This window comes from Apaloderma vittatum, unplaced genomic scaffold (genome assembly GCF_000703405.1).
Source record: "Apaloderma vittatum isolate BGI_N311 unplaced genomic scaffold, ASM70340v1 scaffold24767, whole genome shotgun sequence".
In the NCBI taxonomy this organism is placed as follows: domain Eukaryota; kingdom Metazoa; phylum Chordata; class Aves; order Trogoniformes; family Trogonidae; genus Apaloderma; species Apaloderma vittatum.
The window spans coordinates 19,665-31,097 of record NW_009726028.1 but is presented as its reverse complement, the minus strand read 5'-3'; the positions used below and the strand labels follow the sequence as shown (position 1 = coordinate 31,097).

The window sequence follows — 11,433 nt, the reverse complement described above, 5'->3', positions numbered from 1 at the left end:
ACTCTGCTGGGCTCCCCAGCCATAAATCCCCACCTGACCTCTGGGCTGAAAAAGGAATGCAGCCCTTCATGACCTTAGGGTCTGGTTCGCTACAGAGCTTCTGCCAAGTCATCTCTTACTTTAAGGAAGGCAGGGTTTGGGTCAGAGCACAGGGAGTATTTAGAAGACAGAAATCTTCTTCCGAGACTCTGAATACATAGTGAGTTGTAGGCTTTAACTCAGCTGTCTACCAGGGACAAAAGAGACAGTCCCTTCAGAGGGCCCTGTCTTTGTAATTCCTGCTAGTTGAACACATGCTGGCATGAAAACACAGCCTGTTACCTTTAAAAATAAGGAACGCTGTCCGTGGAAGGTCGTCAAACCAGTGCTCACGATTTCGTTTTGCCTGGAAGCAGAACAGCCACGATCAGAAGCAGCCAACACTACATCCCCACAAAAAAAATACAGCGGTGGAGACCCACCTTATCCCCACCACCTGCTTCTTTCAGATTGCTTTTGCTTCTCGCCCACTTTCTCTTCCATCACTCGCCTCCTTTGCTCTCCCTCCCCCACATACTTGCCCTCTCCTCCACCCAACAACTACTTACCTTCCATTTTAAGCCAACAACTTCATAGAAATTGTAAAAATCCTTTAGGCTGCAAAACAGAAAGAAGCATCTGATCAGAGCCTTGGAGTTGATTAGATCCTTAATTGTCCTTGTCAGGCATCATCAGCAGAGAGTCCCTGGAAGTTATTAACTCCTTACTAGAACCGCAGCCACGGGTGATAGAACTCAGCACTGACCTCTTCCCCATCGGGCCAAAGGCTACTGACTGACAATAGCCAGAACAGGGTGCAAAGCCAACCCCCATTCTGGAACTTTACAGCCCTCAAGAGGAAACTCTGACTCTGCTGAACTCCAGAATTTTACCACCAAGACCAAAGACCTGAGGCTTAGATAGTGAACTCCAAGGGACAGAGATTGTACTGCTCTTCAGGAAGGAGCCCTGGGCTGCCTTAATTACTCGTACAGTCTTTTTCTAACACCTTTGTACATGCGCTTTTTAAGACCACAATGAAACTTGAAAAATGACATGAAAGCAAAGAAACTCATAAAACATGAGTGCCTGTCCAGGTGCTCAGGGTCAGGCCTGTTACAGCTTTAGGAGTCTGAAAGTGAAGATGCTGAACTTTTCAGACACTTACTGGTGTCATTAGGTGCCTAAATTTAAAAACTCAATCCTTCTCCCTGTGCCATTTTCAATACTTCTCTGTGGCGCTTGACTTTAAGGAAAAGCACCAGCACCTTGGAGACTCGCTTTGAGCCTGTCTGTGGCCAGAACAAAAGAAAAGGAAGAAAAGGTCTCCTGCTCTAATTCCCTCCACTTCCATGCTGGCTGGAGTTAGATGCACCCACCCACCAGAATGGCAATTCTCTGCCTCATAACGCAGAGGATGAGAGTCCTGAAAGCACCAGCAGAATCAGATTTTAATTAACAAAACCCTGGGGGACACAGCCAGCTGCTGGAAAAAAACAAAAACTTGTTAAGCTGCGAGGCTGCGCTGTGTGAAGAAACGCTCCTTGCAGGCTCTAAAGGCTGTTCCCTCAATTTCTCGCTCCTCTGTTCTGGCAGAGAAGGTGGGAAGCAGGGGCTGCCTGGTGCCTGCCAGCCGAGCGCTGTATCCACAAGAGGGCACGCAGGAACGGCAGCACCTCCCAAGGAAAATCCTCCCCTCCCAGGGTACCCACCCCTCCAAGCTCCCTGCTTCCCAGACAAATATTTGCAATCCCAGAACTCTACTCCCACTTCTCCAATGATGTTCATTCTGTAAACCCAGGCACCCTCTCCGAGGCACAGCCTAGCTTTGCAGAGGGAAGCAACCTCCCTGCTCTGGGTGCAGCAGTACGACCGTCCTACCTGACTAAAGGAGTATTGCTTTGATTCAGTGCTTTGAAAGTGAGATACCGCTCTCTGGCACACATCCGAGGCTTGTAAAACCGCAACAGCCCTTCAAAGTGCTTGAAGGAAATTCCAGACGGCCTCTAGAAACAAGGGAACGTTGTCATAAGCAGTGACATCAGGCAGAAGCACACAGAGGCTAGCACACTGGATTTGTTTTAAGCAGGATTTCTACATTACCGCAAGATGCCATTATAGCTAAGCCCCAAAGGTACCTTAAGCTATCACTTCAACGCACTGAGCTTATCCCAGAGCACAGAGATCAGAAAGCTCTTCCAGCAAATGCAGAGCTGGTCCCAGTTGCCCTATCATGTGAAAATTGTTCAACCAGACACCTCAAGCAACAGAGTTCAACCACTCTCCTTGGGAAATTACTAGACAGCCTAATAGATGCCATTACTGGCACTTTTTGAAGACTACCAGCTACGTGCCCTAAACATGAACTAAGGTACTAGAAGCAGGCTAGTTATTTTGGGGTCTTATTTCTGCTGCTTCACAAGTTAAGGAAGAAATCAACCTTCCCCCCTCAAGTGCTCTGTCCCTGTAAAGAGCTGTTTGTAGGTGAGTCACCTCTGTTTCAGCACCATTTACTCATGTGGCAGCATCTAGCGACGTTCTGTATCTTCGCTTGAATGACCCACCCCTTCTTTAAGTACCAGAGCTTGAGAAGCAAGTCCTCAAGCGAGCCACACTGAACCAGAGAGAAATCAACGATCGGGTGCACTCCAGAACAAATTTCACTCATTTTTATCAGGACACTTGCATCTTACATGGGGCTGAAATTCATACGACTCTGTGTTTTCTCCAGAGACAGATGTGAACAAGTTACAAGAATGAAAAAAAAAAAAAAAGAACACCAGCCCTTGGTGGGTACGATTAGAGTCTGCAGACACAAATCATGTTTTCTGGAGCACTCCAGGCCACTGGTGGTGTTAAAACACCACTGACCTGCCTCTCAGGCTGTTCCCAGCCTCCCCGCAGAGCTCTGTACCTGCTTGGTGATCAGCAGGCGGTAGGCGTGCTGGATGGCCGTGCGCTTGTGCAGCAGCAAGGACTTAAACTTCCTCTTCTCGATGTCATTGAACGTGTCGAACACAACAGCGAGAAGCTACAGAGAGAAGACAGGAGAGAAAAATCCTGCTTTGGTCTTCAAACCCTGGATCTACCTGAGCTGCTTGAACAGGGAGGAACATCCAGTCTAGAGAAGAAGTGTTCTGCCTGGTACACAGGTTTTGGGGGCCGCTCTCTGGACCCACCCTTCCACAGGAGTTTTGGCAAACACATGTCAAAGCCAACCCTCCATCTAGGACAGCAGCAGTGGACTGTAAGCCCACTACAAGCATCAAATCACTCACCTTGAGTTGAAGAACTCTTCAACTCCTTTGACAAGCCCTTTTCCACCTCTCACATCCTCCCTTGAGCTGGTGTTGGCCCTGCCCTAGATGCTCAAGCAGCAGAGCCAGCACAGCAGCCACGCTCTCACGCTGCAGTTACTCTCCTAGTCCTGCCATACTTAGTAACTCCATCTCCTTCAAACTGATTTACAAAGTGTTTCAGGCAAGGCCAGATAATAAAATGACATTTCACGATAAATAATTAAGACAATAAATTTCATGCAACCGGGTATGTCACTCCAAGCACGATATTAATGTGAAAGGAGTTGAAAGATACTCGCACCATTCTGGTTTTTGTGATTTAGTTCAGTTCCTTGTGGTTAAAAATTAAAAGAGTCTTATCTGTAGCAAAGCTGCCATTTCTAGAAGTGTTGTGCCAACGGGTCTCAGATTATTACAGCGCGCTCTCGGGAACGGGGAAGATTCAGCGGGCTCCAAAGTCAGGCAAAGGGAAGTCAAGTGCTTCCTCAGGCGACTCACCAAGTTCATGATGAAGTACAGCTCAATGGAGAGATACACTATGAAGAAGACGCAGGACCAGGGGTTCCGGGCATAAGATGGCATCATCACGTCAGGGAAACTGCATCCGAAAAAAAACCCACAAGTTTAAGCACTCCTGCTCCATATCCCATCACAGAGGCAGGAGCACAGGACACAGGCGAGTGTGTATGTAGTGGGGGTGTGTGTGTGTGTGTGCAACCCCACACCCAAAGATTCGCACATTTCTGCAAAACACACGGTTGCTCCTGCCCCAGAAGCCTGTGCCTAGCAACCAGCGGCAGGAACATGAAGGCATGATGAAAAAAAATGAATATAAAAAGCACATTCCTTGCACATCCAGAAAACCGAAGGGGCAAAGGGGATTTGTAACATGGGTAAAGGTTGTGTTTTGACACGTAGCAAGGACAGCAACATGGCCTCGGTGTAAGAGTGTTACACCCTCAGATATATTCCATCCTTTGCTAATTTCCTAATCCTCAAAGCTCTCCCTGACAGCAGATCAATATTTACCCACTGTTGTTATCCCCCTTTCCTAGCAGATAGGCAAACTGAAGCACGGGAACAAGAAGCAACTTCACATCCGCAAACTGTTGGCTGTCAAAGGAGCATAAATAGAAACTTCCCCTTCTTGGACCAAGGCCTAATAAAGTCGTTTCCCTCCCTTACTGCCCTCACAGTGATGAAGTGTCCTGAGTCACTTAGAGATAACTCTGCATCTGAGGTCACAGTGCCCTAAATCAAAATTAAATACCAGTTTCTCCCACGTAGGCTGACTCAGGAAATCTCTTTCATGCAATGCAAAGGGGTCACATTTGGAGACAGAGTATTTCTGCAAATAAACTCTGGGCTCTGCTACACTTCTTTGGGGACAAAGCGAAAGACTGAGCTAGAAAAGCAGGAACTTACTTTGAAGTGGTCAAAAGCACGAAGAGATTCACGAGGCTGTTCTCTAACGTGTTGAAGTACTGAAGGAAAAATAGTCCCGTGACAAAATGCGAGCAGAATTTCATAGTGACATTACATTCAAAACCACAACCAGCCTATTCACCCACCCACTTGACCACAAGCCCTTCTGCAAGCCCCTGATACCTCCCCTAGTGAACGGGGACTGCTGAATGGGTCCTTTTTAATGGTCCCCGAGAGGTGACATGTGAAGAGTTAAAAGCTACGCTTTTTTGTAGTAGTTATTCCCAGCAAGCTAAAGGCTCTGCCAAAGCAGGAACCAGCAGCTGCTGGACTCTGACAGCCCCTGAGGTGGCCGAGCTTTGACCCAGACACTTTCCTTCCCCGGGAAGGAACATCCAATTCTTAAACTGGTCAAAATGGAACTCGAGCTTCCATTCAAAGAATCAGCGATACTCACCGGATCCGAGTGGTTCGGAGAAAACAAGTAAAAACCTAGAGAAGCAGCAGAGAAGGTAGAGGAGGAGAGAAGAAAGAGGGAAAAAACAAACAAAAAGAAAGTCTGATTAATGTCAAGCAGTAGAGCTGTGAGTCTCTGTTCCCAAGAAAAAGGTCACACTAAGAGTAAGACCTCTCTGTGGTGCTTTTGGACAATGAAGTGATGCCTGTGACCTGTTACTTTCCACAAATACAACTCACCCAGGATGGCAAAAATCACCATGAAGAAAAGCAGGAGGAGAAGAATGTCAATAAATGGTGGGAGGGATTGGAAGATCTGTCGCAGATTTCTGAAAAAGAAGAAAACACTAATAAACTAAAACTCACACGTGTTCTCCTCTAGGTTGCTAGGGAAAAAATCCAACACCACATCGTATTTGAGGACTTCCTTCCCACTCTCTCCACGGTTTAAAAGTAGAAAGCTCAGTAAATTAAGATTGTTTCCAAGCTACCTATCTGTCCTTTGAAGCCAGCTCTGGGGTACGCAAACAATACTAATGTCATCCTGTCAACTTTCCTTTTCCAGACTAAAGACTAGCTCGGTGATTCACTGGGCAGTTTCTGGGCAAACCTCGGAGCCAGCTGCAGAACAGCCACATTCACGTGTTGTGCTCTTTGAGGCAGTTTATGCAGCTGAGGCCAGCACAAACAGGAGCTGTGCACCCTGAGCACATCCAAAGCTACCACCTATGACATTTCCCTATGCAGGCAAGTCACCAGGTAACACTTCAGTGGCAATGACAAAAGATGTCCAAGACCTGAAACGCCCATGAAAGACATTTATTTGCTGAGATGCTGCAGCATCACAGAGCTTTTCACAGAATCATAGAATCATTCAGGCTGCAAAAGACCCTTGGGATCATCAAGTCCAACCTTTAACTGTACTCCACAAAGCTCACCCCTAAACCATCTCCCCCAACACCACATCTAAACGACCTTTAAACACCTCCAGGGATGGGGATAAACCCCCTCCCTGGGCAGCCTGTTCCCATGTCTGACTACTCTTCCTGTGAAAATTTTTTTCCTAATGTCCCTCCCCTGTTGCAGTTTGAAGCCATTCCCTCCTGGTCTATCACGAATTACCCGTGAGAAGAGACCAGCACCAACCTCTCTACAACGTCCTTTCAGGTAGTTGTAGAGAGTGAGGAGGTCTCCCCTCAGTCTCCTCTTCTTCAAACTAAACAGCCCCAGCTCTTTCCATCGCTCTTCCCAAGATCTATTCTCCAGGCCCTTCCCCAGCTCCATTGCCCTCCTCTGCACTTGCTCCAGCCCCTCGAGATCCAGTTTTGGGCACCTCAACACGAGAGAGATCTCAAGGTGCTGGAGGGAGCACACACTCCGTGTGTGCCGAGTACAGGGAGATTCTCCCTGCCCCTGCTATTTCTAACACAAGCCAGGATGCCGTTTGCCTTCTTGGCCACCTGGGCACATGCTGGCTCATCTTCAGCCGCGTGTCGATGAGAACCCCCAGGCCCCTTTCTGCCAGGCAGCTTCCCAGCCACACTGCCCCAAGCCTGGAGCCTTGTCTGGGGTTGTTGTGGCCCACGTGCAGGGCCTGGTAACTGCTGCTGTTGAAGCTCATCCCGTTAACGCTGGCCCATTGATGCAATCTGTCCGAGTCTCTCTGCAGGGCCTTTAACTCCACTGACCACCACTCATTTCCTCCACCTCTGTCCCGGGCACGAGAGCAGAAAAGCCCAGCCAGCCAAGCGCTCACCTTCTGACGGCACCGCAGTAACGGCAGTCCACCAGGAAGATACAGCGCAGAGCTCTCGTTATCCGGACATGCGAGGTTTGGCGCACCAACACCACGATGGCCTCTATGAACTGTACGAACAGCACACAAGTCTGGAAAAAAATTTAAAAAAAGAGGTTTCATGAGAAGCACAGCTGCAGTCTCCTTTTGGGAAAGGCAAAGCTCTCACTGCCCACACGTTTACTTGGATGCTTTAAGGATCCAAGAGCTTAGAGATCGCACGTGAATCATTTGGCAGCTGGGACACACGGCTACGTCATCCCTGCTAAAGTCTAGGCCAATATTTAATCTGGTTCTTTGGTTCCCAAAGATGCTGAAGGAGAATCGCTGACGATCAGACAGACAACTTACCTTCACCATGGTCCTTTTGTGCCTGATAAAGGTTTGGAAGCCCAACCACCTCATCTTCATCGAGAGTTCAAAGACTACCACAATTAACGCAAACAGCTCCAGGGTTGCGTGGACCTGTTACAAAACAGCAAAGGTTAAACCAGCGCTTCCAATTCCCAACAGCAGCACAGCACAGGCCACCCTTCTGCCCTTCCCTCCTCTAGAAGCACACGGGTTTGACAGGAGCCTGAGCACATGCAGACAAACTCAAGGCCACTCTTAAATCTAGCACAGAACGTTGTTTTTCAAAGTTTTTCTTACTTTCAGCTTTTATTAAAGGCCAGAGAATTTCCCTCTATTCAGTGTCAGCCCAGAAAGTTTCATGGAATTCTGCATCCCTTTTAAACTTGAATAACATAACAAACAAACAAACAAAATGTATTGATACATTTGGAACAAAAGGGCAAGATACCAGCAACTCATTCAAAAACCTTTCAAAAGAGTTTGAGACTGCAATTTTTTTTTGGTGAAATGCAGGAAGAAAAGCTGCTGGGCAGAGGGAATTTACACAGAAGAAGGGGTTTCTGTTGAAATAGATGTTTTGGACAATGAGAGACAGGGTCCTGGCCAAGCTCTGGAACAGAACACAGATTTTGGCAGCTGATGGACCTCTGTTGGAAGATGCAAAATGCATCACTAAGACGATAACAGTATTTTCTTACAACTCCAGCTTTAGTCACAGCTCAAAACCCAAACTGAGTTATGCAGCCCTGACTTATTCTGAGGAACTCTTTGACCCCAAGGTTGTCACCCCTGGCATAGACCTAGGGCACCATTAACAGCTCCAAAAGATTCTTCTACCAGCAACAGCAGCTCCTGGTGTATCCCAGCAGTCTGTGTATCCCTTCTCTCAACCTGCATCTTGGGGAGGTTCGGCCTAAAACTTCAAGTCACTCATGCAAACATTGAAGAGTCCTCACAATACTTGGAGAAGACAGGAGAAGGTTTAGTGACTTGTCCCAGGCTGAGATCTGTTTCTCGTCTAGGGACCGGTGGCGGTGCTGGGTTAATGGCACCAACCCTGACAGTGACTTTAAAACCATCCCGTCAAAACTCATTGATTATTGAGTTACCTCAAGAAAAACCAAAGCTCACGTGCTTCTCTGTTATAAAATTTTAGAACTGCACAAGTCGACAACATGAAGTAAGTGTCACTTCTGTTGTGCTCTAAGCACATCAGATGAGAAAAAAAGGAAGTTTTGCTGGTGGATGTAACTGCTGCCAACCAATTGACAGAACAAGCCAGTCAGGTTTTTTCCCCTACTACCGCTACCTTCTTCCCCTCTGTTTAGCCTTCTTTTTCCTCTTACCCATGCAAAACAGGCAGGCTTCTTCATTTGGCCCCAAAGTACTTACGAAGATGCCAAGACGGAGCATAGGAACCGCTGGCGCCTCGCAGAGGGACAGCAACAGGAGAAGCAGCGCTGTGCTCAGCTCCATCAGGTAGAAAAGGTGATTGTGTGCAAAGAGGTAGGCAGCAAGTGCTTTGGCATTTTTGGGGTGAGTGAAGAATTTGTCGTTATTTTCTCCTTCCTAGGGCGGCAGGAATAAAAGAGAACGGCATTAGTGACTCTCTGCACTGTTACACAGCTTTCTGCAGGAAGAACACAGACTTTTGTAAGGATTAAATCTAATTCCCAACAGACTATTCCCACTTTACAGCCTGGAATTGCTCTGTTTACTGAGGGATGGACTCAACACACACGGGACATTCCCTTCTGTTCTTAAGCATATTCCAGTAATGAAACTCATCGATATCCACAAACTCCTGCTTTAGAAACCCTCAAGCCTTCTCAAAATGAGGGAGGGTGCTGAAAGAGTTTATAAAGGCAGGTGAAGAAACTTTCATCAACATCCTGACATAAGCCCAGCACTTCATTTATTTGCAAAGTGTTTACAGACTCATTTGATTAAACTTCTCCAGGACAGAACACAAAAACATAGAGATAAGCCCCAGGACACCTGCTGACAGTTGCTCCTCCTTATCTTGGCCTTGCAAAAATGTCTGGGAGAAAAGACCGGAGCACAGACGGCGTTTTGTGCTCCAGGAACACGAGAAGACAGACTCCATGAAAAATTAACGGGTCTCTATGCTGATTTGTCATTCCCTCTTAACTAGAAAGCTTAATTAACATTAAAAGGTCAGATACTCCATCTTAACTGTTTGCCTACAACTGATTTTTAAACAGCTACACCATTACCTCCAGGACAAAACTTGGTTTGCGGAGAATTTAGAGGCTTTTCAGGCAGAACCACCCAACAGCCTCTTCTCTTTCTTGATTCAACGGTTTAAGCAAGGGAGCCTTTGTCACTCACGGGAAACTTGCTGCCTCTTGGAAACTGTTGTAAGAGATTGTTTTTCCCCAGCTGGGACACACAGATGCACAAGAAGTTGTTTTCTTTCCTCTTAAATTAACATCTTTCCAGGTAAGCAATTACTATAAGGACAGTAAGCTATTACTATCAAAGTGGAATAACTGCGATTGTAAATGGATAGCAAGGTCAGGAAAGGAGACCTCCTTTACCAAGTGAAGCATTCTCAAGCCTAATTCAGAAGAGGGTTTCAGACGTTTCTCATTTACTCATCTCACAGGCAAAGCTCCCTTTCTGTGTAAGAATAAACAAACAAGCACTGCCGGGTCAGCGAACCAGATTGTGAGCAGGACAAAACGCAGCAGCAAGCTCCATAAAACACAAGCTCCCCCCACCCCTCGCTCGAAGAGAGCGCTAGACTCAGATCAGCGGGGCGTTCTTATTCACGCCTGACGAAACACACTTGCAGAATGAAAAATTGTTTAAATACTGCCTCTTCGTAGCCCAGCAATTCAAAAACGTTGCTGGACAGCAAAGTCATCTTATTGGGATAAGACACTCTCGCCTGCAGCTACTGGTTCCAATAAACAATCTGTGCGCTCTTTAAGTTACGGCTGCTCCGTTTCAAGGACGTTATCGTCATGACCATTGGTCAAGGCAGCAGCAAGAATAATCTGCATCGGAAGGGCCGAGCCTGCTGCGCACATCACCACCGGGCGCTGCAGCAGCTCAATGACCCTTTGCAGAGCGTCTCCGATAATCACGAGTTTAAACAAAAGCCCGGGAGGGGCTGGAGCTGCTGTTCCATCGCTGGCGCTGCTCGAGCAGTACGATGAAGCTCAAGTATCACCGAGGGCCAAGGCTACGCGGTTTGAAAATGTCAGAGAGGCGATATTCCTCAGACAAACAGTTTCAACCGCCTCGCAGCGGCTTCAGCAAAAGAACCTGAGTCCGAAGCACCTCAAGCTGCAACGCAGAGCCTGGGAAAGGGAGCGAAGAGGAGGAGGAAGGAAGGACAGTGAGGGAACAGCTACAGACCGCACAACTCTGGGAGAAGCTCAGTTTTAGTAGCTAATTCGTCATACCAGACTGTACAGGGATCTTAAAAATATTTCGCCTTTGTTGACATAATGATGGTGTTTCCCATGACCGGAGCACGGGTGGGGTTTGTTTGTTGTTTTTCATTTCTTTTTAAGTGAAATAAATTTCACTCCTGGCTGATCCTAATCTCCGTATGCTTTCTTCTTGTAAAAACCTCTCGTGTCTTACATGCCCTGCCGGGCTTGGCTGATGCCAAACAAGCATCCCGGGGCCACTCAAAAGATCTGTGGCAGGATCAGGAGATGTCTCCAGCACACGAGATGTCTCCAGGACAGTCCCAACCGTTCACCCCAGAGTGACAGAAGGGGTGAAATGATCATCTGTGACAAGTTACGGAAATCTCCGTGGCCAGGAGCAGGGTTGTCATTCTGCCCCTGTGCTCAGCACTGGGGAGGCCTCACCTCGAGCCCTGTGTGCAGATCTGTCCCCTCACTGCAAGAAAGTTCTGGAGGGGCTGGAGCGGGTCCAGAGGAGAGCAACGAGCCTGGGGAAGGGACTGGAGGGAAAGTCCTGTGAGAAGAGGCTGAGGGAGCTGGGGGGGTTCAGCTGGAGAAGAGGAGAGTCAAGGGGGACTTATCAGTCTCTGCAACTCCCTGCAGGGAGGGTGCAATCAGGCGGGGGTCGGGCTCTTGTGCT

At 47.7% G+C, this 11,433-nt stretch overlaps 1 protein-coding gene across 1 annotated transcript in view; it reads right to left on the bottom strand.

Annotated features, from left to right (window-relative positions):
* TPCN1 (two pore segment channel 1) overlaps window positions 1-11,433 on the bottom strand; it is a 23,617-nt gene that overhangs the window by 11,767 nt on the left and 417 nt on the right. Inside the window, exons 2-12 of the mRNA XM_009873141.1 lie at window positions 8,740-8,916; window positions 7,345-7,458; window positions 6,955-7,085; window positions 5,439-5,527; window positions 5,200-5,234; window positions 4,743-4,801; window positions 3,816-3,915; window positions 2,933-3,049; window positions 1,900-2,024; window positions 588-636; window positions 322-385 (exon numbers count right to left, since the gene is read on the bottom strand). Of these exons, the coding sequence (XP_009871443.1) occupies window positions 322-385; window positions 588-636; window positions 1,900-2,024; window positions 2,933-3,049; window positions 3,816-3,915; window positions 4,743-4,801; window positions 5,200-5,234; window positions 5,439-5,527; window positions 6,955-7,085; window positions 7,345-7,458; window positions 8,740-8,916 (1,060 nt within the window). The remainder of the gene's footprint in view (window positions 1-321; window positions 386-587; window positions 637-1,899; window positions 2,025-2,932; window positions 3,050-3,815; window positions 3,916-4,742; window positions 4,802-5,199; window positions 5,235-5,438; window positions 5,528-6,954; window positions 7,086-7,344; window positions 7,459-8,739; window positions 8,917-11,433) is intronic.